Source organism: Aquarana catesbeiana, linkage group LG05 (assembly GCF_042186555.1).
Source record: "Aquarana catesbeiana isolate 2022-GZ linkage group LG05, ASM4218655v1, whole genome shotgun sequence".
NCBI classification, from domain to species: domain Eukaryota; kingdom Metazoa; phylum Chordata; class Amphibia; order Anura; family Ranidae; genus Aquarana; species Aquarana catesbeiana.
The window spans coordinates 424,325,364-424,353,101 of NC_133328.1; the positions used below are offsets into that span (position 1 = coordinate 424,325,364).

A 27,738-nucleotide genomic window follows, 5' to 3' on the forward strand; every position below is an offset into this window, starting at 1 on the left:
CCCGGGGAAAAGCCCAGGACCGGATGGATATACCCCCAGATTCTATAAGACATTCCAGGATTTAATCATACCTATTCTCAAAAAACATATAATCCCACATCTAGAAATCAAACGTTTGCACCACATAGTACAGAAGCTCACATAGTATTAATTCCTAAACCAGAGAAAGATCATACACTATTCAAAAATTATTTCTAATAGACTAGCGCCAATATTACCTGAACATATAGAATTAGATCAGACGGGCTTTACGAAAGGTCAGGAAACTAGGGATAATGTTATAAAAACATGCACTTTGGTGGAATATGCGCAAAGAGCCGCCATCCCGATGTGTCTTTTGGCTATTGATGGTGAAAAAGCATTCGACAGAGTGGGATGGCGGTTCTTAGAAGAAACATTCATTCAGATTGGAATGGGTCCTAGAATGATTGGCAGGATTGTCGCACTGTATTCTAACTCTAGAGCTAGAGTAAGAATGGGTGGAATACTGTCAGAGTATATACAAATATCAAATGGTACCCGGCAGGGATGCCCCCTTTCTCCTCTGTTATATATACTGATAATGGAACATCTTATTACGGCAATAAGAAAAAATAAAGATATTAAAAGGGATAAAAGATAAAGAATATAAAACAGCCGTATATGCAGATGATCTGCTAATATACATAACTAACCCTATTATAATACCAAATTTGATCAAAGTATGTAAAAGATTTGGGGAATTAAGTAACTTTAAAATTAATTATGAGAAATCAGAAATTTTAAATATATCATTAACAGAAAAAATACACTCTCCTACAAAAAGATTTCCCGTTTAAATGGAAGCAAGAAGCAATTAAATATTTGGGAATATTTATCCCGAAAGACCAGAAGCAATTACAGGAGCTGAATTACAATGCGACAATCCATAAAATTAAACTATTACAAAAATATGATAAAATAACATACTTATGGATAGGAAGAATTAATATAATAAAAATGGATATATTGCCGAAATTATTATATGTTTTTCAAACATTACCCCTTGTCCCTCCTAGAAAACTGATGCTGGAACTAAGAAAAGCAGTAGTAAATTTTATTTGGGCTCAAAAAACTCCTAGAATAAAAAGAGAAATTTTAATTAGAACAAAAAAAAAAAATGGAGGCTTAGCATTACCAGATTTTTTAAAATATTTACAGGCAGCATCAATAACTAAAAATATAGATTGGTATCACAACAAGAAAAATAAACAATGGGTTAAACTAGAAGAAGAAATAATAGGACCACAGCTTAGAGTCCTGCCTTGGATAAAACCCCATTTAAGACCAAAAAAAGAAAAACTAACAATCTTTGTACAGGCCACATTAAAAATATGGGACAACATAATAAAAAAGGGGAAACACTCCACCATGATTGGACCAATGGCACCTCTATTCCTCAATCCTGATTTCCCACCAGCTTTAAAAACAACAAATTATTTAAAATGGAATATAGGGGAGAATACAAGGGGCAGTGCAAATTCTAAGGGACGGTAAATTACCAAAATTTCAGTTGGGATCTGAATATAAAAATAAATGGTTACAATATCAACTAAAGATATTTATGGAAGCTATAATACCTTTGATAAGCAGACCAACAACCAAATTTGAGAAAATATTAAAATAAATAATTGTGTATGCGCTAGGTAAAAATAACGTGATAAAAGTATAGATAACACCTAAAATAATATCGTAGCGAAAAATCTATAAATCACGTTAAGAATACAAATAATAATATTCAGTGCCATTAATCAGTGCCATTCATTAATGAAAACCAGTGAATATAAATATATAAATTATATATAAATTATCTGTAAATCACGTTAAAAGTATTCAATAGTAATCAGTGCCATTCATTTATGAAAAACAGTGAATAAATATATATAAATATAACATGCGACATGCAAAACGTGAAAAAATCCAGGTGATGATAAAAAAATGTTTTAAATGTCCAAAAATAATTTTAAAAAAAATGATATATAAAGTGCAGGCATTAGTGTCCAAATACATTATATATAGGCATTCCTCGTGTTCTTCCTATATGGTGTGCAAATACGGCATGCTTTGGTGCCCTCCAGTGACCCCCAATAGCTCATGCGCTCACCTCTGAGCGTGTGACACAGTGATTAAACAGTGTCTATACACGCAGTAGAGCCACTCCTGGGCTCATATGGGATCTGTTGGGAATGATCTGCACCTCTCTCAGATAATCATCAATGGTAACATATGTGGGAAAGAAAGAAACTCCATAGTGTAATACCATCAAAAATGTATTAAAATTAAAACCACTTCCCTCCAGGAGGGTACTCACAAGGTATGGGTGCGTCAGTGCACCATCCTATCCATAGTATAATACACAGGGATACAGGAACAAACGTCTGGCGTGCGGTGTGGTATATAATCCTCTGCTTGTCTGTGTAGCTCCGTCCTGCCCCTCCCCTTGATTATTTTTGGACATTTAAAACATTTTTTTATCATCACCTGGATTTTTTCACGTTTTGCATGTCGCATGTTATATTTATTCACTGTTTTTCATAAATGAATGGCACTGATTACTATTGAATACTTTTAACTTGATTTACAGATAATTTATATATTTATATTCACTGGTTTTCATTAATGAATGGCACTGAATATTATTATTTTTATTCTTAACGTGATTTATAGATTTTTCGCTACAATATTATTTTAGGTGTTATCTATACTTTTATCACGTTATTTTTACCTAGCGCATACACAATTATTTATTTTAATTTTGTCACATACACGATATGAAACGTGGATAGTGTGTGCATCTGATTGAAGTATTTGGATTCACTTTATAGGCATTAATCCATTTGTGGCTCACAAGATCTTTATGCAATTATTGAGAAAATATTAACCACTTGCCGACCACCTCACGCAGATATACTGCGGCAGAATGGCACGGGCAGGCAAAATCACGTACCTGGTACGTGATCTGCCTCACGCGGGCAGGGCGTCCGATCGGACCCCCCCCCCCCCAGTGCCAGAGGCGGTCGGCGTTTGTTCCCGGGCGATCAGGAGGTGAGGGGGAGGCCATCCATTCGTGGCCACCCCCTTGGGATCGCTCCCGGCGAATGAAATCCTTCCTCTGCCTCTGTAATGTAAACAGAGGCAGAGAAAGTGATGTCATCTCTCCTCGAGCCGGTCTATTTTGTTCCGGCGCCGAGGAGAGAAGACATCAATGTGAGTTTGCACAACACTACACTAACAGTAGAACACGCAGGCACACTTTTCACCCCCCTGTACCCCCTGTCACACTGATGCCAATAGCAGTTTTTTTTTTTGCATTGGTGTCAGTTTGTGACAGTTATAAGTGTTAGGGCAGTTAGGGTTAGCCCCCTTTAGGTCTGGGGTACCCCCCTTTAGGTCTAGGGTACCCCCCTAACCCCCCCTAATAAAGGTTAACCCCTTGATCACCCCCCGTCGCCAGTGTCACTAAGCAATCGTTTTTCTGATCGCTGTATTAGTGACACAGGTGACGCTAGTTAGGGAGGTAAGTATATAGGTTCACCATCAGCATTTTATAGCGACAGGGACCCCCATATACTACCTAATAAAGGTTTTAACCCCCTGATTGCCCCCTAGCTAACCCTTTCACCAGTGATCACCATATAATTGTTACGGGTGACACTGGTTAGTTAGTTTGTTTTTATAGTTTATCATAGTTTTAGGGCACCCGCCGTTTATTACCTTATAAAGGTTTAACCCCCTAATTGTCCGACGGTGATATAAGTTACGTTTTTAGGGTCAGATAAGGTCTGCGTCGCCCCAGGCAGCGTCAGGTTAGCGCCAGTACCGCTAACACCCACGCACGCAGCATTAACCTCCCTTAGTGCTATAGTATCTAAACGGATCGATATCTGATCCGATCAGATCTATACTCCCCAGCAGTTTAGGGTCGCAAAAAAAACGCAGTGTTAGCGGGATCAGCCCAGATACCTGCTAGCACCTGCGTTTTGCCCCTCGGCCCAGCCCTGCCCAGCCCACCCAAGTGCAGTATCGATCGATCACTGACACTTACAAAACACTAAGCACACATAACTGCAGTGTTCGCAGAGTCAGGCCTGATCCATGCGATCGCTAACAGTTTTTGGTAGCGTTTTGAATCAGTCGCTAACAGTCAGGAGCTTTTTTGCCTGTGAGTCTCACTAGTGTACCCCTAAATTTAGAGCCCAAAATGGCAAATCGAAGGTACACTAGTGAAGAGGCCTACACGTTTCTAAGCATGACAGATAGTGAAGAGGAAGGCACTCATCTGTCAGATTCAGGCTCAGAATACGATCCTGTAGAGGACAGCGGCTCCATGACAGATAGCTCTGACGATGGAGTTGTGGTCCCTGCTAAGGTCAGGCGTACCAGACCCCAATCTTCTTCTTCTGTCCTTGAAGTGCAAGAACCGCAGGGCTCTCGTATGGAGCAGCAGTACTAGCGCCGCTATTCCTTCTGGTGAACTGGCAAGCACCAGCGGCCTAGTACACCCTGGTCGTACATCCAGCACTGCAGTATCACGTGGTGACGTGGCGAGTCCCATAAGTGCAGTTCAAGCTGGCAAGGTGGCAAGCACAAGTAGTGTCCCGCTGCCACCAAGAAGACGAACACAGGCCCGTCGTGCCCATAGTGCCCTTCCTGCTGCATTCGCCAATCCGAATTGGGTAACCACAACTTCTGTAGCACCCGTACTTCCCCCATTTACTGGCCAATCCGGAATTCAGGTGGAAACAGTTGATTTTACACCACTGGATTTTTATTCGCTGTTTTTCACCGAAGATCTCTATAGATCTATTGTGGACCAAAGCAATTTATATGCTGGTCAACACATCACCACTATTCCCCAGTCCTCCCTTGCCAGAGATTGGAGACCAATTACGGTCTCCGAATTTAAGATCTTTCTGGGCCTTTCCTTCAACATGGGCATAACTAAAAAGAGTGAGTTGCGGTCATATTGGTCCACTGACCCAATTCACCATATGCCCTTGTTCTCTGCCTCCATGACCAGGGCACGATACGAGCAGATTTTACGGTTCATGCACTTCAACAACAATGAACTCTGTCGTCCTCGTGGAGACCCTGAATACGATCGGCTCTACAAAATTCGTCCCTTCGTAAACCACTTCAACCAACGTTTTGCAGACTTGTTTACTCCCCATCAAGTTGTCTGCGTTGAGGAGTCCCTGATTAAGTTTTCTGGCCGCTTGTCATTCAAACAGTACCTTCCCAGCAAGCGTGCCAGATACGGGGTCAAGATGTATAAGCTCTGTGACAGGGCCACAGGCTATACATGTAGTTTTATGGTTTACGAGGGCAAAGATATTCACGTAGAGCCGACAAACTGCCCTGACTACATAGGAAGTGCTGGCAAGATAGTGTGGGACTTGATGTCACCCTTATTCGGAAAGGGGTACCACTTGTACGTGGACAATTATTACACGAGCGTGCCACTTTTTAGTCACCTTTTTGATCATCAGATTGGAGCATGTGGCACCGTGCGACCTAATCGCCGGGGCTTTCCCCAGCGGCTTGTAGATTCCCGTCTTAGGCTGGGGGAGAGAGCCTGTGTGCAGTGTAATAATTTGCTCGATATGAAGTGGAGGGACAATAAGAATGTTTTTGTTCTTACCTCCCTTCATGCAGACACGACGGTCCATATTACTACGGTGACTGGTGTTGTGGAGAAACCCCTCTGTGTCCACGAATATAACCAAAATATGGGAGGGGTGGACCTCAACGACCAGTTGTTGGTGCCGTACCTAGTTGCCCGTAAGGCCAGACGCTGGTACAAAAAAGTGTCTGTTTATTTAGATTGGCTTTGCTGAACGCTTATGTGCTATACAGAGCTTCAGGACGGACTGGATCCTTTCTTAAATTCCAGGAAGAGATTGTCACAGCCCTTCTGTTTCCAGACGGTGCTCCACCTCACCTTTCCCAACCAAATGCAGTAAGCCGGCTGCATGAGAGGCATTTTCTTTATGTCCTCCCAAGTACCCCTACCCAACGAGCCCCCCAAAAAAGATGTCGTGTCTGCAGCAAGCGCAGATTTAGGTGTGACACCCGGTATTATTGTCCCTTCTGTCCTGACAATCCTGGTCTTTGCATTGGTGAATGTTTTGAACGCTACCATACACTAGTTAAGTATTAGCGTAGGGTACAGCATTGCACAGACTAGGACACACTTTCACAGGGTCTCCCAAGATGCCATCGCATTTTGAGAGACCCAAACCTGGTACCAGTTACAAAAGTTAAAGTTATAAAAAAAAGTAAACAAAAAAATATAAAATAATAAAAACCAAAAATAGTTGTCGTTTTATTGTTCTCTCTCTAGTCTCTCTCTATTGTTCTGCTCTTTTTTACTGTATTCTATTCTGCAATGTTTTACTGTTGTTATGTTTTTATCATGTTTGGTAACCATTTTTTTGTTTTCAGGTACGCCATTCAGCTGCTGAGCGGATTTATTCATCTTGACAGCAACAGCGTTTGCTCCCACGATACATAAAGCCGTGACTCCAGCGCTGTCGGAGGTGATTTCACCACCACAGTTACATACTTCAGCATATATGCCGAAGCGTGGGGGCAGCAGTGGATGGAGGAGGGATTTGCTCCTGCCTTTTGCGGGAGGATGCCCCCATGCTTCGGCATATATATATTTTAGGCACAGGTTGTGTTTAAATGTTTTATTTTTTACTATTTTTTTTGTATTTACTTTGCAGGTATGGTAAGTCTTACTGTTGGGGGTTCAAAGTAATTTTCTTGCAAAAAAAAAATAATTTTTTCATGGAAACAAAAAGTGTCAGAAAGGGCTTTGTCTTCAAGTGGTTAGAAGAGTGGGTGATGTGTGACATAAGCCTCTAAATGTTGTGCATAAAATGCCAGGACAGTTCAAAACCCCCCAAACTGACCCCATTTAGGAAAGTAGACGCCCCAAGCTATTTGCTGAGAGGCATGTCGAGTCCATGGAATATTTTATATTTTGACACAAATTGCGGGAAAAAAACAAGTTTTTTTTTTTTTTTTTTAACAAAGTTGTCACTAAATGATATATTGCTCAAACATGCCATGGGAATATGTGCAATTACACCCCAAAATACATTCTGTTGCTTCTCCTGAGTACGGGGATACCACATGTGTGAGCCTTTTTGGGAGCCTAGCCGCGTACAGGACCCCCAAAACCAAGCACCCCCTTCAAGTTTTCTAAGGGTGTAAATTTTTGATTTCACTCTTCACTGCCTATCACAGTTTTGGAGGCCATGGAATGCCCAGGTGGCACAAAACCCCCCTAAATGACCCTATTTTGGACAGTAGATACCCCAAGCTATTTGCTGAGAGGTATAGTGAGTATTTTGCAGACCTCACTTTTTGTCACAAACTTTTGAAAATTGAAAAAAGAAAAAAAAAAAAAAAAAATGTTTTTTCTTGTCTTTCTTCATTTTCAAAAACAAAATGAGAGCTGCAAAATACTCACCATGCCTCTCGGCAAATAGCTTGGGGTGTCTACTTTCCAAAATAGGGTCATTTGGGGGGGTTTTGTGCCATCTGGGCATTTTATGGCCTTCAAAACTGATAGGTAGTGAGGAGTGAAATCAAAAAACTTTACGCCCTTAGAAATCCTGAAGGTGGTGCTTGGTTTTTGGGGCCCCGTACGCGGCTAGGCTCCCAAAAAGTCCCACACATGTGGTATCCCCGTACTCAGGAGAAGCAGCTGAATGTATTTTTGGGTGCAATTCCACATATGCCTATGGCCTGTGTGAGCAATATATCATTTAGTGACAACTTTGTGCAAAAAAAAAAGTTTGTCATTTTCCTGCAACTTGTGGCAAAATATAAAATATTCCATGGACTCAACATGCCTCTCAGCAAATAGCTTGGGGTGTCTACTTTCCAAAATGGGGTCATTTGGGGGGGGGGGGGGGGGGTTTGTGCCATCTGGGCATTTTATGGCCTTCAAAACTGTGATAGGTAGTGAGGAGTGAAATCAAAAATTTACACTCTTACAAATCCTGAAGGCAGTGATTGGTTTTCGGGGCCCCGTACGCGGTTAGGCTCCCAAACAGTCCCACACATGTGGTATCCCCATACTCAGGAGAAGCAGCTGAATGTATTTTGGGGTGCAATTCCACATATGCCCATGGCCTGTGTGAGCAATATATCATTTAGTGACAACTTTTTGTCAATTTTTTTTTTTGTCATTATTCAATCACTTGGGACAAAAAAAATTAATATTCAATGGGCTCAACATGCCTCTCGGCAATTTCCTTGGGGTGTCTACTTTCCAAAATGGGGTCATTTGGGGGGGTTTGTAATGCCCTGTCATAAACTAAAAGCTGTGTAAATTCCAGAAAATGTACCCTAGTTTGTAGACGCTATAACTTTTGCGCAAACCAATAAATATACGCTTATTGACATTTTTTTTTACCAAAGACATGTGGCCGAATACATTTTGGCCTAAATGTATGACTAAAATTGAGTTTATTGGATTTTTTTATAACAAAAAGTAGAAAATATTTTTTTTCGAAATTTTCGGTCTTTTTCAGGTTTATAGCGCAAAAAATAAAAACCGCAGAGGTGATCAAATACCATCAAAAGAAGGCTCTATTTGTGGGAAAAAAAAAATGCAAATTTCATTGCATGACAGTGCAATTAGCAGTTAAAGCGACGCAGTGCCAAATTGTAAAAAGTGCTCTGGTCAGGAAGGGGGTAAATCCTTCCGGGGCTGAAGTGGTTAATAGAAGAACAGGAACCGTCTAAAAAGCTATCAAAAATATATGATCTATTACTTCCTTCCGATTCTCTTAGAGAATTAACAGGAATGAAGAAGTGGGAGGAGGAAATAGGAAACCCCATACTAGATGAAGAATGGGAACAAATATTTGAAATAATACATAAAAAAACACCTACAGCGATTAAATACCAAGAAAGAAATAAGATTGTAATGAGATGGAATTGGAGTCCAGTAGCGCTGAATGTAATTAATAAAAATAATACTGAAAATTGTTGGAGATGCAAGGTAGAAAGAGGTACTATGGACCACATATGGTATGGATGTCACGTGATGAGGAGTTTTTGGAATAGGATATATGAGATACATCAAGTAGTATCGGGAATAGAAACAAACCCAAGTATTATCAGCTCATTATTCTCCCTCACATCAGATTCAATAAAAACAATTAAAAAACGGGAATTCTTTACCATATGATAACTGCAGCTAGAACATTAATAGCACGTAGTTGGAAAGAAACAAACAGTCCAACATTGAAGGAATGGGTATGTGAAATGAACGAAATTCAATATATGGAAAAACAGATAAGAGAAGAAGGGTATACAAAAAACCAATTGCCAGTAATACGGCAAAAATGGGATGAATTTCGGTCCTCAACAAAATTGAGAGAATATCTTTAACCACTTGACGACCGCCTCACGCCGATGTACGTCGGCAAAGTGGCACGGACAGGCAAAATCACGTACAGGGTACGTGATTTGCCTTCCGCGGGTGGGGGGTCCGATCGGACCCCCCCCCGGTGCCCGAGGCGGTCGTCTTTTGTCCAGCGGCGATCCGTGATGAGGGGGAGACCATCCGTTCGTGGCCCCCCCCTCGCGATCGCCGCCGGCCAATGAAAACACTCCTTTGCTGCTGTATGCTAAACAGCAGCAAAGGAAGTGATGTCATCTCCCCTCGGGTCGGTATTTTCCGTTCCGGCCCGAGGAGAGAAGACATCTATGTGAGTGCACCAACACACACACACACAGTAGAACATGCCAGGCACACAAAACACTCCGATCCCCCCCCCCGATCGCCCCCCCGATCCCCCCCCAATCACCTCCCCCCCCCCTGTCACAAACTGACACCAGCAGTTTTTTTTTTTTTTTTTTTTTTTTTTTTCTGATTACTGCATAGTGTCAGTTTGTGACAGTTACAGTGTTGGGACAGTTAGTATTACCCCCCTTTAGGTCTAGGATACCCCCCTAACCCCCCCTAATAAAGTTTTAACCCCTTGATCACCCCCTGTCACCAGTGTTGCTAAGCGATCATTTTTCTGATCGCTGTATTAGTGTCGCTGGTGACGCTAGTTAGTGAGGTAAATATTTAGGTTCGCCGTCAGCGTTTTATAGAGACAGGGACCCCCATATACTACCGAATAAATGTTTTAACCCCTTGATTGCCCCCTAGTTAACCCTTTCACCACTGATCACCGTATAACCGTTACGGATGACGCTGGTTATTTCGTTTATTTTTTATAGTGTCAGGGCACCCGCCGTTTATTACCAAATAAAGGTTTAGCCCCCTGATCGCCCGGCGGTGATATGCGTCGCCCCAGGCAGCGTCAGATTAGCGCCAGTACCGCTAACACCCACGCATGCAGCATACGCCTCCCTTAGTGGTATAGTATCTGTACGGATCAATATCTGATCCGATCAGATCTATACTAGCGTCCCCAGCAGTTTAGGGTTCCCAAAAACGCAGTGTTAGCGGGATCAGCCCAGATACCTGCTAGCACCTGCGTTTTGTGCCTCCGCCCAGCCCACCCAAGTGCAGTATCGATCGATCACTGTCACTTACAAAACACTAAACGCATAACTGCAGCGTTCAGAGTCAGGCCTGATCCCTGCGATCGCTAACAGTTTTTTTGGTAGCATTTTGGTGAACTGGCAAGCACCAGCCCCAGGCGTCAGGTTAGCGCCAGTACCGCTAACACCCACGCACGCAGCATACGCCTCCCTTAGTGGTATAGTATCTGAACGGATCAATATCTGATCCGATCAGATCTATACTAGCGTCCCCAGCAGTTTAGGGTTCCCAAAAACGCAGTGTTAGCGGAATCAGCCCAGATACCTGCTAGCACCTGCGTTTTGCCCCTCCGCCCGGCCCAGCCCAGCCCACCCAAGTGCAGTATCGATCGATCACTGACACTTACAAAACACTAAACGCATAACTGCAGCGTTCGCAGAGTCAGGCCTGATCCCTGCGATCGCTAACAGTTTTTTTTGTAGCGTTTTGGTGAACTGGCAAGCACCAGCCCCAGGCAGCGTCAGATTAGCGCCAGTACCGCTAACACCCACGCACTCACCGTACACCTCCCTTAGTGGTATAGTATCTGATCGCATCAATATCTGATCCGATCAGATCTATACTAGCGTCACCAGCAGTTTAGGGTTCCCAAAAACGCAGTGTTAGCGGGATCAGCCCAGATACCTGCTAGCACCTGCGTTTTGCCCCTCCGCCCGGCCCGGCCCAGCCCACCCAAGTGCAGTATCGATCGATCACTGACACTTACAAAACACTAAACGCATAACTGCAGCGTTCGCAGAGTCAGGCCTGATCCCTGCGATCGCTAACGTTTTTTGGTAGCGTTTTGGTGAACTGGCAAGCGCCAGCGGCCTAGTACACCCCGGTCGTAGTCAAACCAGCACTGCAGTAACACTTGGTGACGTGGCGAGTCCCATAAGTGCAGTTCAAGCTGGTGAGGTGGCAAGCACAAGTAGTGTCCCGCTGCCACCAAGAAGACAAACACAGGCCCGTCGTGCCCATAGTGCCCTTCCTGCTGCATTCGCCAATCCTAATTGGGAACCCACCGCTTCTGCAGCGCCCGTACTTCCCCCATTCACATCCCCAACCAAATGCAGTCGGCTGCATGAGAGGCATTTTTATGTCCTCCCGAGTACCCCTACCCAACGAACCCCCCCAAAAAAGATGTTGTGTCTGCAGCAAGCGCGGATATAGGCGTGACACCCGCTATTATTGTCCCTCCTGTCCTGACAATCCTGGTCTTTGCATTGGTGAATGTTTTGAACGCTACCATTCAGTAGTTGAGTATTAGCGTAGGGTACAGCATTGCACAGACTAGGCACACTTTCACAGGGTCTCCCAAGATGCCATCGCATTTTGAGAGACCCGAACCTGGAACCGGTTACCGTTATAAAAGTTAGTTACAAAAAAAGTGTAAAAAAAAAAAAAAATATGAAATAAAAAAAAATAGTTGTTGTTTTATTGTTCTCTCTCTCTCTATTCTCTCTCTCTATTCTGCTCTTTTTTACTGTATTCTATTCTGCAATGTTTTATTGTTATTGTTATTGTTATTGTTATTATGTTTTATCATGTTTGTTTTTCAGGTGTGTAATTATTTACACTTTACTGTGCTTTATTGTTAACCATTGTTAACCATTTTTTTGTCTTCAGGTACGCCATTCACGACTTTGAGTGGTTATTCCAGAATGATGCCTGCAGGTTTAGGTATCATCTTGGTATCATTCTTTTCAGCCAGCGGTCGGCTTTCATGTAAAAGCAATCCTAGCGGCTAATTAGCCTCTAGACTGCTTTTACAAGCCGTGGGAGGGAATGCCCCCCCCCCCCACCGTCTTCCGTGTTTTTCTCTGGCTCTCCTGTCTCAACAGGGAACCTGAGAATGCAGCCGGTGATTCAGCCAGCTGACCATAGAGCTGATCAGAGACCAGAGTGGCTCCAAACATCTCTATGGCCTAAGAAACCGGAAGCTACGAGTATTTCATGACTTAGATTTCGCCGGATGTAAATAGCGCCATTGGGAAATTGGGGAAGCATTTTATCACACCGATCTTGGTGTGGTCAGATGCTTTGAGGGCAGAGGAGAGATCTAGGGTCTAATAGACCCCAATTTTTTCAAAAAAGAGTACCTGTCACTACCTATTGCTATCATAGGGGATATTTACATTCCCCGAGATAACAATAAAAATGATTAAAAAAAAAATATGAAAGGAACAGTTTAAAAGTAAGATTAAAAAAGCAAAAAAATAATAAAGAAAAAAAAAAAAAAAAAAAAAAACACCCCTGTCGCCCCCTGCTCTCGCGCTAAGGCGAACGCAAGCGGCGGTCTGTCGTCAAACATAAACAGCAATTGCACCATGCATGTGAGGTATCACCGCGAAGGCCAGATCGAGTGCAGTAATTTTTCCAGTAGACCTCCTCTGTAAATCTAAAGTGGTAACCTGTAAAGGCTTTTGAAGGCTTTTAAACATGTATTTATTTTGTTGCCACTGCACGTTTGTGCGCAATTTTAAAGCATGTCATGTTTGGTATCCATGTACTCGGCCTAAGATCATCTTTTTTATTTCATCAAACATTTGGGCAATATAGCGTGTTTTAGTGCATTAAAATTTAAAAAAGTGTGTTTTTTCCCCAAAAAATGCGTTTGAAAAATCGCTGTGCAATTACTGTGTGAAAAAAAAAAATGAAACACCCACCATTTTAATCTGTAGGGCATTTGCTTTAAAAAAATATATAATGTTTGGGGGTTCAAAGTAATTTTTTTGCAAAAAAAAAAAACTTTTTCATGTAAACAATAAGTGTCAGAAAGGGCTTTGTCTTCAAGTGGTTAGAAGAGTGGGTGATGTGTGACATAAGCTTCTAAATGTTGTGCATAAAATGCCAGGACAGTTCAAAACCCCCCAAAATGACCCCATTTTGGAAAGTAGACACCCCAAGCTATTTGCTGAGAGGCATGTCGAGTCCATGGAATATTTTATATTGCGACACAAGTTGCGGGAAAGAGACAAATTTTTTTTTTTTTTTTTTGCACAAAGTTGTCACTAAATGATATATTGCTCAAACATGCCATGGAAATATGTGAAATTACACCCCAAAATACATTCTGCTGCTTCTCCTGAGTACGGGGATACCACATGTGTGAGACTTTTTGGGAGCCTAGCCGCGTACGGGGCCCCGAAAACCAACCACCGCCTTCAGGCTTTCTAAGGGCGTGAATTTTTGATTTCACTCTTCACTGCCTATCACAGTTTCGGAGGCCATGGAATGCCCAGGTGGCACAAAACCCCCCCAAATGACCCCATTTTGGAAAGTAGACACCCCAAGCTATTTGCTGAGAGGTATAGTGAGTATTTTGCAGACCTCACTTTTTGTCACAAAGTTTTGAAAATTGAAAAAAGAAAAAAAAAAAAATGTTTTTTCTTGTCTTTCTTCATTTTCAAAAACAAATGAGAGCTGCAAAATACTCACCATGCCTTTCAGCAAATAGCTTGGGGTGTCTACTTTCCAAAATGGGGTCATTTGGGGGGGTTTTGTGCCACCTGGGCATTCCATGGCCTCCGAAACTGTGATAGGCAGTAAAGAGTGAAATCAAAAATTTTCACCCTTAGAAATCCTGAAGGCAGTGATTGGTTTTCGGGGTCCAGTACGCGGCTAGGCTCCCAAAAAGTCCCACACATGTGGTATCCCCATACTCAGGAGAAGCAGCTAAATGTATTTTGGGGTGCAATTCCACATATGCCCATGGCCTGTGTGAGCAATATATCATTTAGTGACAACTTTATGAAAAAAAAAAAAAAAAAAAAAAAAAAGTGTCACTTTCCCGCAACTTGTGTCAAAATATAAAATATTCCATGGACTCAATATGCCTCTCAGCAAATAGCTTGGGGTGTCTACTTTCCAAAATGGGGTCATTTTGGGGGGTTTTGTGCCACCTGGGCATTCCATGGCCTCCGAAACTGTGATAGGCAGTGAAGAGTGAAAGCAAAAATTTACACCCTTAGAAATCCTGAAGGCGGTGATTGGTTTTCGGGGCCCCGTACGCGGCTAGGCTCCCAAAAAGTCCCACACATGTGGTATCCCCATACTCAGGAGAAGCAGCTAAATGTATTTTGGGGTGCAATTCCACATAGGCCCATGGCCTGTGTGAGCAATATATCATTTAGTGACGACTTTTTGTAAATATTTTTTTTTTTTTTTTTTTTTGTCATTTTTCAATCACTTGGGACAAAAAAAATAAATATTCAATGGGTTCAACATGCCTCTCAGCAATTTCCTTGGGGTGTCTACTTTCCAAAATGGGGTCATTTGGGGGGGTTTTGTACTGCCCTGCCATTTTAGCACCTCAAGAAATGACATAGGCAGTCATAAACTAAAAGCTGTGTAAATTCCAGAAAATGTACCCTAGTTTGTAGACGCTATAACTTTTGCGCAAACCAATAAATATACGCTTATTGACATTTTTTTTACCAAAGACATGTGGCCGAATACATTTTGGCCTAAATGTATGACTAAAATTTAGTTTATTGGATTTTTTTTATAACAAAAAGTAGAAAATATCATTTTTTTTCAAAATTTTCGGTCTTTTTCCGTTTATAGCGCAAAAAATAAAAACCGCAGAGGTGATCAAATACCATCAAAAGAAAGCTCTATTTGTGGGAAGAAAAGGACGCAAATTTCGTTTGGGTACAGCATTGCATGACCGCGCAATTAGCAGTTAAAGCGACGCAGTGCCAAATTGGAAAAAGACCTCTGGTCCTTAGGCAGCATAATGGTCCGGGGCTCAAGTGGATAAACAGTAAGAATATGAGTAGGGGTGGGGTAGTGGGAAGGAGAGAGAAGGGAATAATTACTCTATTTTTTTTTTCTTTCTGGATTTCGTAAGGTGAATGAATGTAGTAGTAGTAGACTGGGGCAGTGCATGAATAATGAATATTAAGTTATAGAATATGGCATAGAGGGTTATTAATATGAAACTATTGTAAATGAATTAATGTGTTAATGTATTAAGATATGATGTATGATGAATGGATGTATATATGTTATTTTTTGATTTTTAAAAAGAGATTTGATACAAAATGTGATAGCGCTGAAATGTGAAAAAAATAAAAATGATATTATGAAAGATAATGTTACGCTGAGTAAATTGATACTCAACATGTCACGCTTCAAAATTGCGCCCGCTCGTGGAATGGTGACAAACTTTGACCCTTAACCAATTTGAAGAGGGATATCATTGTTATGGTAGCAGCTAGCTACCATAACCCCGGTATCCTCTTCTTCAGTGAGCGGTCCGGTTTCAGATAAAAGTGGTCTCTGCGGTGGATTCACCGTGAGATCACTTTTAATCAGCGGAGGGAGAGGGCCCCCCTCTCCCGCCGCCGCTTACCGGAGCCATCGGTAGCGGCAGGGCCGATCGGGTCCTCTGCCTGGCTTGGTATGGCGACAAATGAGGGGAAGATAGCCCTCACCCATCTCCATACCACTGCAGGGCAGAAGCGAAGTCGAAACGTCACTTCCGCCCATAGCTCTTAAAGTAACCTCCTCTGTAACGCAAAACATACAACCTGTAGAATTTTTTAAACGTCGCCTATGAAGATTTTTAAGAGTAAAAGTTTGTCGCCATTCCACGAGCGGCTGCAATTTTGAAGCATGACATGTTGAGTATCAATTTACTCGGCATAACATTATCTTTCACAATATAAAAAAAATTGGGCTAACTTTACTGTTGTCCTATTTTTTAATTCAAAAAAGTGTATTTTTTTTTCCAAAAAAAGTGCACATGTAAGACAGCTGCGCAAATATGGTGTGACACAAAGTTTTGCAACGACTGCCATTTTATTCTCTAGGGAGTTAGAAAATATATAATGTTTGGGGGTGCTAAGTAGTTTTCTACAAAAAAAAAAAAATTTTTAAACTTGTAAACACCAAATCTCAGAAAGAGGCTTGGTCCTTAAGTGGTTAAAAATCTCCATATGCAACGTTTAAAAATTTCTAAAGGTTACCAGTTTGGAGTTACAGAGGAGGTCTAGTGCTAGAATTATTGATCTCACTCTAACGATTGCAGCGATACCTCACATGTGCAGTTTGAACACCATTTTCATATGCAGGTGTAATTTACGTATACGTTCGCTTCTGCGCGTGAGCTCGGCGGGACGGGGCGCTTTCAATTTTTTTATCTTATTTATTTTACTTTTTATTTTTACACTGTCTTTAAATTTGTGTCACTTTTTTTCCCTATTACAAGGAATGTAAACAGTCAAAAAGACCTCAGATCTCATATTTACACTAAAATGCAATAAAAAAAATTAATTAAATGTCTTTTTTTTTTAACAAAAAAAAAAAAAATTCCCGTTTAAGAGCATTGGGCGGAAGTGACTTTTGACGTCGCTTCCGCACTGCAATGCTATCTGCTGCCATAACAACGGTATCCCTCTTCAAACAGCTGACGTATAATGACAGCAGGCGGTCGGCAAGGGGTTAATGGCTGTGTGTTGAGTTATTTTGAGAGGACAGCATATTTACACTGTTATACAAGCTGTACACTCACTACTTTACATTGTAGCAAAGTGTCATTTCTTCAGTGTTGTCACATGAAAAGATATAATAAAATATTTACAAAAATGTGAGGGGTGTACTCACTTTTGTGAGATACTGTATGTCGCACATCAAGATTTTAGATAAATGTTATTCTACTCTTAACAAATCATGCCAACTGAGCTTAAAGCCTTGCTATTAAAGATAAAGTTCACACTTTGGAGCAAGCTATACCCTTATTTAGGAGTTCCTCTCTCTTTAACCTGTTCGCATTTCAAAATCGGAGTGGTGCAGGGGTTCCCCCTGCACAGCCAAGTCATTCATTCACAGCAATCTTTGAATAAACTACAAGTCCTGTCTGCCCAATTTGGCAGACGGCTTGTAATTCTCCACCCTCATACTTCATTGGCACTTCCTCCAGCTTTGTAACAGAAAGCCCATAAAGAGGTATGGGCAAGAAAGCTGATGTAAGGCTTCATGTACACGGGACGTTTCTTAAGCTCTCCTGAACGCACATCACAGCTAGTAATCCATGTTTAAAAATGTGTGTTTAGCAGCGTTTACAAACCACGTTTAGCCACGTTTGCGTTCAGGAGCGTTTACTAAAGATAACCTCAGGAGATCCTCCCAAATGATTAGAAAGCACTAAAAACAAGTATTTATCAACTATTTCAGCCATTCTGTGATAGAACAGTGTGAGTAGCAGCTGAGAAAGCAGTGAGCTTGTAGCTAGCTGTTATTTTTTGGTTGGCTTGTTAATATGGATCCCATGATGAGCATGTGTGAGGAAATGCTCCTGATGTTGCTTTTGGTGAGGCTCCAAAGACGTAGAAAATTGCGTGAGAGGACCAGAGTTCGTCACTACTGGACACATCCATTGATGGCTCAACGCATGTCCACAGGATACTTTAATATGTATGTTCAGCTGCATAATTACCCAGAGAATTTTTTAAATTTTACACGCATGTCAATTGCCACCTTTGATGTTCTCTTGGAAAAAGGTTAGACCCCATCTAGTTCGCATGGACACCAACATGAGAAAAAGCGTGCCACCAGAGGGACGTCTGTTATATCAAGCTTGCATACAGTGATAATTGAGTTTTTGGTGTGTTTTTAGCATTTGCAAGTCTCAAAAATAATAAATAAAATGTTTCCCTTTAAAAACACTACTAGACGAAAATGCGCCTAAATGCGGGTAGCCGCGTTTAGCTTTTAAAATGCCTCTAAACACAGCTTCTGAATGCATTTTTTTGGGTTCCAAAAAAAGCCTCTAAATGCAACTACCTAGAAACGACTATAAACAAAGCCTGTGTACATGTACTGATAAGATAACAGAGGAGAGTTCAGGAGCAGGTGAAAAAAATGCCCAACTGCTCCTAAACGTCCGTTTACCAGCAGCAGTGTACATGAGGCCTAAGTGTCTGCAGGAGTCTGACATTGCACCCGCAATCATTGCTAGAGCTCCCCAATTCCCACGGATCATGAGTATTGCTGCTTGTAGTGCTTACTTGGCAAGGGCATACCAACCTGAAAGTTCAATTTGCTCTTTAACCATTTCCGGACCGCCCCACGTACATTTACTGCAGCAGGGCGGCCTGGCTGCGCAAAATCACATACCTGTTCATGATTTCTTCTTCCTGGTCTGCACCGGAGACCCGTTCCTGTTGTAATTGCACACCGCCAGAGCCAATCAGCGGGTCCGGTGAACCCGATGTCTGCCAAACCCGATGTCCGCCGTTTGGAGAGGCAGAACAACGGTCTACCCATGTAAACAAGGCAGATCGCGGTTCTGCTAGTAAGAAAGACAGAGATCTTGTGCTTCTGCTAAGCAGGAACACGGATCTTACAGTGCAACCATCCCCCACACAGTAGGAAAGCACCCCCAGGGAACACATTTAACCCTTTGATCGCCCCTGGTGTTAACCCCTTCTCTGCCAGTGTAATTAGTACAGTGACAGCGCATATTTTTAGTAGTGATCACTGTATTGGTGTCACTGGTCCCCAAAAGTGTCCCTTTGTGTCAGATGTTGCAGTCCCCATAAAAATCGCTGATCGCCACCATTACTAGTAAAAAATATATTAAAAAAGTCCATAAATCTATCCCATAGTTTGTAGACGCTATAACTTTTGTGCAAACCAATCAATATACGCCTATTGGGATTTTTTTTACCAAAAATATGTAGCAGAATACATATCGGCCTAAATTGATGAAGAAATTAGATTTTTTACATTTTTTATTGGATGTGTTTTATATCAAAGTAAAAAATACAGTTTTTATTTTCAAAATTGTCGGTCTTTTTTTGTTTAAAGCGCAATAAATAAAAACCGCAGAGGTGATCAAATACCACCAAAAAAAAGCTATTTGTGGGGAAAAAATTATATCAATTTTATTTGGGTACAGCGTTGTGCAAACGCAAAACTGTCAGTTAAAGTAATGCAGTGGCGTACCGCAAAAATGGCTTGGTCAGGAAGGGGGGTAAAACTTCCGGAGCTGAAGTGGTTAAACTCAAATTAGGCTAACCACAGAATTGCATGAAAATTGGTTTGCACAGCACTGTACTACTTTAAATACACATGTAACAGAGAATCTAGCCAACTAGGCTTTGAATTCTGCTAAAGGACTAAAGCTTAGTGGAACATTACTTTCCTTACATACAGCAAACCTGAAAACAAAAAGCAGATATGAGAAATAGACATTTTTGTTACATATTCTCTGCACTTTCAGCAGTCGATTTAATCACTAAGTATGCAGATTCATTACCTTTTAATCCTTACCTATGTTTGAGTTGAAGCTGGGGCCATGACTGCTGCCCAGGTTTCTTGCTTCAAGATGGCTCCTTTCCCTTGCAGTGTCCTCTGGAGACACACTTGCATACAGGGACTAGAGTTGTGTCTCCCTATGCTGTGTGTATTAGTAGAAAAACACAGTCTTATAGCCTAGGCCAGTGGTCTCCAAATTGTGGCCCTTTGCTTGCCTTTATCCGGCCCTTGGGGTACTATTCCTTCCACTGACACCAACAATGGACCACTATTATTTTCACTGAAACCAATGATGGGGCACTAAATCTTCATACTGCTAGCAATGATGGGGCACTTTTCCTGCCACGGACACCAATAATGGGGCACTATTCCTGCCACTGACACCAAAGATGGGGCACTATTCCTGCCACTGACACCAATGATGGGGCACTAGTCCTGTCACTGACACCAATGATGGGGCACTATTACTGCCAATGATACCAACAATGGACCACTATTCCTCCCACTGACACCAATGATGGAGCACTGTTCCTCCCAATGACACCAATGATGGGGTATTATTCCTCCCATTGACATAAATGATGGGGTACTATTCCTCCCACTGACACCAATAATGGGGTACTATTTCTCCCACTGACGGGACACTATTCCTCTCACCAACACCAATGATGGGGCACTGTTCCTCCCACTGACACCAACAATGGGGCACTATTCCTCCCACTGACACCAATAATGGCGCACTATTTCTCCCACTGACACCAATGAGGGGGCACTATTCCTCCCACTGATGGGGCACTATTCCTCCCAGTGATACCAATGATGGGGCACTATTCCTCCCCTAATAGTAAACATGTCCCACTGATGCTGGGACATTTTCTACTCCCATTGACCACAGTCTGGCCCCCGTAAGGTCTGAAGCCCTTTGTTTAGAAAGTTTGGAGACCCCAGGCCTAGGCTAACAGATTAACTGGTGACTACATTGCCCACTCTTAGCTCTTTGCTGTGAAGACTGGAAGTTCAGGAAAGTAGAACTTAGAGAACAGGAGTGGCAGCATTGAAAGTTGTAAACTGCTAGTGCTGGGGTAGGATTTTAACAAATAGTTTATTGGGAATTTTTTTTTATTGTGCTTAGTGTAGTAAGCTACAAAATGCTGAGGGTTTAATACTACTTTAAAGTATAACCTAAATTCACAAATGCCTATTATTTTACAGTGATTTACCAACATCTGTACTGTACTAACATACTGTAACATCCTACATAAAACATAGAAATGCTAATAACCAGCAAAAAAAGATTATTATATTTTCATAAACTGAGCATGCACATTTTCAAAATGGTTTATCATATTTGGTTGTTAGTGTAGATAACATTGCATGATGCTCAAAATATATATAAATACTAAATCAATAAGTCTTCATTCACACTTGTTTGACTTGTCAGGCAACTTTGGACATCAAAGTTGCATGACAAGTCGTGCCCCATGTTTTCCAATGATACCCCTTCATATATGCGTGACTTAAAGGTGCAGCCACTTCAAATTAGTTCATGCACTACTTTGGTCTGACTTTCATGCAACATGAGGGCCATAGACTTCAACCCTCAGAAGTTGCAAGAAAGTCGTAACTCAATGTTATACAATGCAACTTGTGTGCAACAGTTGTCCATTATCACTGGCCAAAGCCGCATCCTAGTTTCATCCATCCAAAGTTGGCGCAACTTGGGAGTCGTACAAGTGTGAATGGAGCCTTAATAAGGGTGTATAACATATTAAATGTACAAAAAACATTAGATGATGAATATTTCTTAGAGCACCGTTTCCCACACCTGTCCTCAATCCCCACCAGTGGTGCATTTTTTGTAGGTGCCTGCCAAATATGGCTCAAATTTAATCTCATTTCTACTGAATCATTCGAAATCCGAGCCGTGGGTAGCTCTGCCAGCACCACACAGCATTACAAAAGTCGATGTTTCAGTCACCTTTCTTCAAAATATCCGGGTGGAACATTGTTGCCTGACCTGAAACTGTTCAGGTATTCTGTCAGGTATTCTGCTGTGGCTTTCTAAATACAATAGTTGACAAAGACGATTCCTTCATTCATACTGTTTAGACTGGATGGAGGAATAATTTAGATTTCTCTTGTTCAACCAGTGAAATTTACACATGTATGGCCAGCCTAAATTTCAAAGGAGCTTGTGCATTTTGGCCCCATGTGTTTTTCAATTAAAGGTACTTGAATTGAAATTCTATGGGCATAATGTGTTAAAGCACACAGTGTATACGAAAAAAACACATTCATGTGTTCTGCAGTGCAATGATATGTATTTTAATGCATGTTACAATGTCTGTCAACATGCATTTAGATGTGTGTCTATTGGTTTCAATGGAAAAAGCATCTCACCAAAACTCATTACAGTTATAGCCTTAAAGTGTACTAAACCCACAACGGTAAAATCAGTCTGTATATGCAGGAAAGCATGCTTGTTATGCTCACTGTGGAACCTAAGGGGTTAATCCTCTGTATTGTGCAAAAAGGCTGTTTGATCCTGTATTCACAGATCCTCCCCTTCTTGCATGGTCTCTAAAACATGTTTTGATAAGACAGGGTCACTGGAGTCAGCCTGTACATGCTCAGTTTGATATGTATTGCTAGAGTTTTTTTTTTTTTTTTTGGGAGAGTGAATGTGATCAGCACAGGGCCAATCAGCACTGTCCAGATGGAGGGTCAGGGGTCCTGCATCCTGATAGGACAGCCAGTGCAGTACGAAAACTCTTCCGAGCTTTAACCAGGCACTGATATAAGCCACAAGACTGCTATATACTGCTGATAAGAAAAGGTATTTAGCAGTTTATATTTACTAAAATAATTGCATTTCCATGTTCTGTGTACTGTGGGAAACCAGATATGATTGTGAATGCAAGGTCCTGGGTTTAGTAACACATTAATGTTTTAGCAACGTGATTTGGCCATTTTGTCTATATCTACAAAAACAAACATACTATTGGTAGAAACAAAGGAGAAGTTTAGTCAACAGTCTATACACCAATCTGTTTTATGGAAATCAAAATATCAGGCCAACTTAAGTCAAAACTGTTCAATTCTGTATATTTGTGTGGAATTTTTTATTACATGGGGTCTTCTTTCAGGCCCTGGTCTGCCCCATTAGACAGACAAAATTCTAAAGCCAAACAATTGTGTCACACATCTAAATAAATGGCTTATAAAATAGAATGAACAGATAGCTGGGAAATCCAGCTGCTAAAGTCACACCTCTGTCAAACCTATTAGGACTGCGTGTTCCTCTCTGAATGTTATCTGTGCTAAATCTGGGAATCAACAAACATTTTTTAATCTTGTACAACAAAATTACTAGTAGTAAAAAACAAAATATTTTGATGAGGGCCCTTGGGGGACCACATATCCCTCATAAAAGGTCTAAGGTTGAACACTTTTTCCCGCTCCTCTGTTTAGTTTTTGATTAGGTTATCCCAACTACTGCACCATAGTAATCAGAAAATGGCCCAGTATAATGTGAATAGTAGTTATAAGCATCACAAAAAGTAGAATCATCTGAAAATTATTTGATGATGAGCTTTTTCTGTGCATTACCAACTCAAATTCAGTAACTCTGTATATTACACAATAACTTATCCAGGGCCAGGCTGAGTGGCAAGCAGCAGAGGCGACCGTCTTGGGAACTTCAGCAGGAAATAGGGTGAAAAAAGGGAAGGACCTGCAACCTAAGCTGTTAGTATAGTTTGCAGCTCATGGGGGTGGTGCACCTTGGCCTTTTCACTTTGAGTGCTAAAGGACTTTGTCCCAGCACTTAACTTATCACACCATTCACCTGGAAAATATCAGACAACGGAAATCAAATTACAATGACTTACCAGTGTGTAGGCGTATATGAACCTTCAAACTTCCAGAGGTAGAAAAACATTTCATGCAAAAGTCACATTTAAAAGCTTTAATGCCAGTGTGTGTCTTGATGTGAGCGGTGAGGGTACTTTTCACAGCGAAGGCCCGGAAGCACTGCAGACATTTGAATGGCTTCTCATGTGTGTGAATACGAATGTGCCGCACCAAGTCACTGGGCTTTTTAAATTCCTTTGCGCAGTATGTACACACATGCCATCGGACTCCACTTTCCTCTCGGACTGATCCTGAAACTAAGGACATCTTTGTTACTCAGTTGTGGATACATGAATTATTGATAAACTCATCACAGTGATAAAATCAGAACAATTGTGTCAAGATGGCCACATAGCATAATGCAGATAGAAATAATCCAGTAAAAGTAAAAAGCCTGAGTCTACCAATGAGAAATAGCTGCCCAAAAGAGCCAATTGGGTTTTATCTTTTTTTTCTAAGCTGAACTGAGAAAGTGCGTTTTGGGGTTAGCTGTTGCTTTACTTTTTTAAATTGGACAATCAGACACAACCGTGAGGTTGTTTTAAGCTGCATGATGAAGCTTAGAAAGATTTTTGAATGTGCAGAATTACTTTATAAACGTTTATCAACTCCTTCCCATCCATCCCTGCTGTCCCTTGAACAGAGTTAACAGGGTCTTTACACCCAGGGGATGGGAAGGATTAGCGATCATGAGACCAGCGTGATTGGCTTTCACAGTGGCCACATGATAGGGACTAAGTCTCAATCATTAGTGAGGACCAAAAGCTGTCTTTGACAGCTGGGTCTCTGTGCTAGAAGTGCTCAGTAAGTGCACTCAGCACAAAAACCTCAGCTGTTCATTTGACACATATGTGCAGAGTGTAGGAACATTCTTTTGCCACTGCACATATGTGTTACGTGGACAGTAAGAGATGATATCTGACTGTTAAAGTGTACCCGTAAAAGAAGCGAACACCACTAAACATTACAATAAATTAAACCTTGCTCAGATCTAAATGAAAAATCAAAACCATAGTCAGCCAACAAGCTTCAGTACATGGTCTTGCCCCACAGAACCATCCCTCTAACAAAGTTCAAACGTGTATATGTGAAACGTGTTAGAAGGGAGGTCCTCGTGATGGGACCATGTGCTAAATCTTCTCAGCTTAACCTTTACAGTAACATTTGAGGATATGCATGTACAGTAATTTCAGCTGGCTACAGCACTAGCTCTGCCTGATCTTGCCAACATTCAGGCTTCACTACAGACAACTTCTGCTTTAACAATATTTAATCCAAATGCTCAGTTTGCCTCATCCAGATTTGTAAAGAATTACTTTATACTTAGAAAGTTTTCTTGTATTATTACAGGATTTGTCTCAGTCAGTCACAGTACTACCTGGCGTGAATGGAGATTTTTTTTTAAATATCCTTTTCTCAGACTTCTCTGTCTTATCCTGATCTTCTTGAACCGCCCCAGGTTCCTGGTCATTACAGTCCATTTGCTGGCTTGAAAGACATTCAATTTCTTGATCGGTTGTCTTGGCTTGATTTGTGTCACTGGGAAGTGGCACAACTGGAATTGATGACAGCCCACTGTTTTCTAGAGCTTGCTAACATGAAAGCAATAGAAAGGAAAATGCCATAAATCATTGCACCTTTTTTACAAATTTTCATCAAAACATAATTATCTAGTAAAGCTATACCTATAAAAAAAAAAAAAAAAAAGAAAAGCTAGCAATTTAAAAGACTTCCCAAAGTGTGTTGTTTCTAGGATCGTGTTTCACGTTACTTCTGAAAATCTGATACCTAATTTGCCAATAAATTAAAAACAAAACTAATTTAAATGTAAAGTAATTGAATGCAGTTTACTTGTAATTTATATGCCTTGGTAGAAGTCAATAAACGGCTTCCTAGCCTAAGGGCACTAGTTGAAGCAGTTGTCAAGCAAAATGAACACTAACTGCAAATGGTATTGCATAGAGAGCTTAATGTTAATGAGGTCTCAGCCAGGCTTTGACAGGGTCACATGATCATTCTCTTTCAGCTCTTTACTCTGCATGACAGTGGCCGTGGAAGGGCATAATCAGTGCTGTGATCATTTCCAGGTGATGTTTTGCCAATGCCTTGGACTTTAATTCCCAACAGCCCTTTCTGCACTTCTTACTGGGTTAGTTTAATGGCACTGAATGCTCTAGGAAAGCTCGGTTTGTCCGTTAACAATGATGCGGGTCAAGGTTATAAGTAGAATGGCAGCTGTTAAGAGTTGCCAGCCTCTTACTCAGAGGTTTCAATGCTAATCCACCGATAGGAGAGGCAGTGTGACAGCTGCAGCATAGTGGAAGGTGAAAATGCTGTGCATATTTTCACAGACACATTACAATGTTGTTACCCTTTGGCAGAAAAGTGGCCATATTAAAAATTTTACTGGGTCATTTTGAGGAAGTCCATTACGATCAAGTTGTTATAATAATCCTTCCGCATATTAAAAAATTATTAGATTTTCATATATAGATATATTGTTTTCAGGATGAAAAGCTCAACAAATTGGAGTTAACATGGATATATTTAATTTTATGTTTTGTAACTAGCAACAATATTAACGATAACTGCGATTATGTAAAATTACCTGTTGATAATATCATGTGTAAAAGATTGAGTAGTAAAAGAAAATAATCCATAAGAGAATAAGAAAATGGAAAATACCGGTAAGTAATAACAGCATAGGGGCAGGGAGGACATCAGGGTTTCGGGAGCCAAAAATTATTTATAGACGGCAATAAGAAAATTACATGAGATGGTGTCAAATACCATGACGAGAGTAACTATATAGTCAAAGTTATCTGCTATGCAATGTTTGATCCATGGTCTCCATAAATGATCAAACTTCTTCAAATCGTCTTTATCTAGAGCGACTATCTTAGCATGTATGAATGATTGATTCATTCTGAGCTTGGTTTCTGCAATATTCAAAACAGGTGTTTTCCATGCGTTAGCTATGGTCTGCTTAGCAGTTGTCAAGAATATAAGGAATAGTTTAAATTGTTTATGTGTGAGAAAGTGTGGCTTTAAAATTTAAGAGAGCTGTTATCGGTTCTGGTGTAACAGAACATTCAAACATTTTTGAGGTTATTAGAAAGACATTTTCCCAAAATGTATGTACAGTTGGACAATTCCACCAGATGTGTATATATGTACCTTGTTCGAGACAGCCACGAAAACAGAGGTCTGAGTTGTCAGTTGTAAATTTAGCTATTCTAGCAGGAACCAAGTACCACCGTGCAAGTACCTTATATGATGTTTCAGCTGCCATTATGTTTGTTGAAGAAGATTTAGTATTAGACCATATATTAGACCATACTGGAAGATCAATATTTCACTTAAGATCTTTTTCCCAGTTAGCAACATGTGACAGTATATTTGTGCCTGATTTAGTGAGCAATTAGCGAATAAATTATTGAAATGCGACTGTTAGCGCGTGAGTCTTTTAGACAGATTCCTTCAAGTTGGGAGAGGTTGTCTATGATACCATTAAGGAGAGGAGCATAAAAATTTTTGATTTGAAGGTAACGGAATATTTTGGATTGGGGGAGCCCAAAGGATTTGTATGGTTCCAGGAAAAGACGGTTTGATGTTGCTGAAATTATGTCCTATAAACATGAAATGCCAACCTTAGACCAGGCTTTAAAAGTTCTGGGAGATATCCAAGCTGGATAAAAGACCATATTTTTATGAAAAGATAGGAGATTGTAGACCGTGTGAGATTTTATGTCTATCCCAGATAGAGTGTTTAGTAATTGGATTTTTTAAAGTCTTGCGATCTATAGGACGTAACCATTGGATATTATTTATAGAAAGAGGATCAAAATCCATTGCTTCAATTATTACCCACAAAGGAATCTCTATAGTGGAGTGATATTTCGATACTGGTGCCATTGAGCAGCCCTATAATATATAGAGAAGTCTGGAAATCCCAAGCCGCCCAGTGACTTAGGGAGTTA

The 27,738-nt window shown here is 41.0% G+C and overlaps 1 protein-coding gene across 2 annotated transcripts in view; it reads right to left on the minus strand.

The window, feature by feature from the left end:
* The window catches only part of ZNF236 (zinc finger protein 236), a 461,432-nt gene that overhangs the window by 301,149 nt on the left and 132,545 nt on the right, over window positions 1-27,738 (minus strand). For both annotated transcript variants that reach the window (XM_073631228.1, XM_073631227.1), the window contains exons 10-11: window positions 25,137-25,350; window positions 23,737-24,015 (exon numbers count right to left, since the gene is read on the minus strand). In XM_073631228.1, the coding sequence (XP_073487329.1) occupies window positions 23,737-24,015; window positions 25,137-25,350 (493 nt within the window). The remainder of the gene's footprint in view (window positions 1-23,736; window positions 24,016-25,136; window positions 25,351-27,738) is intronic.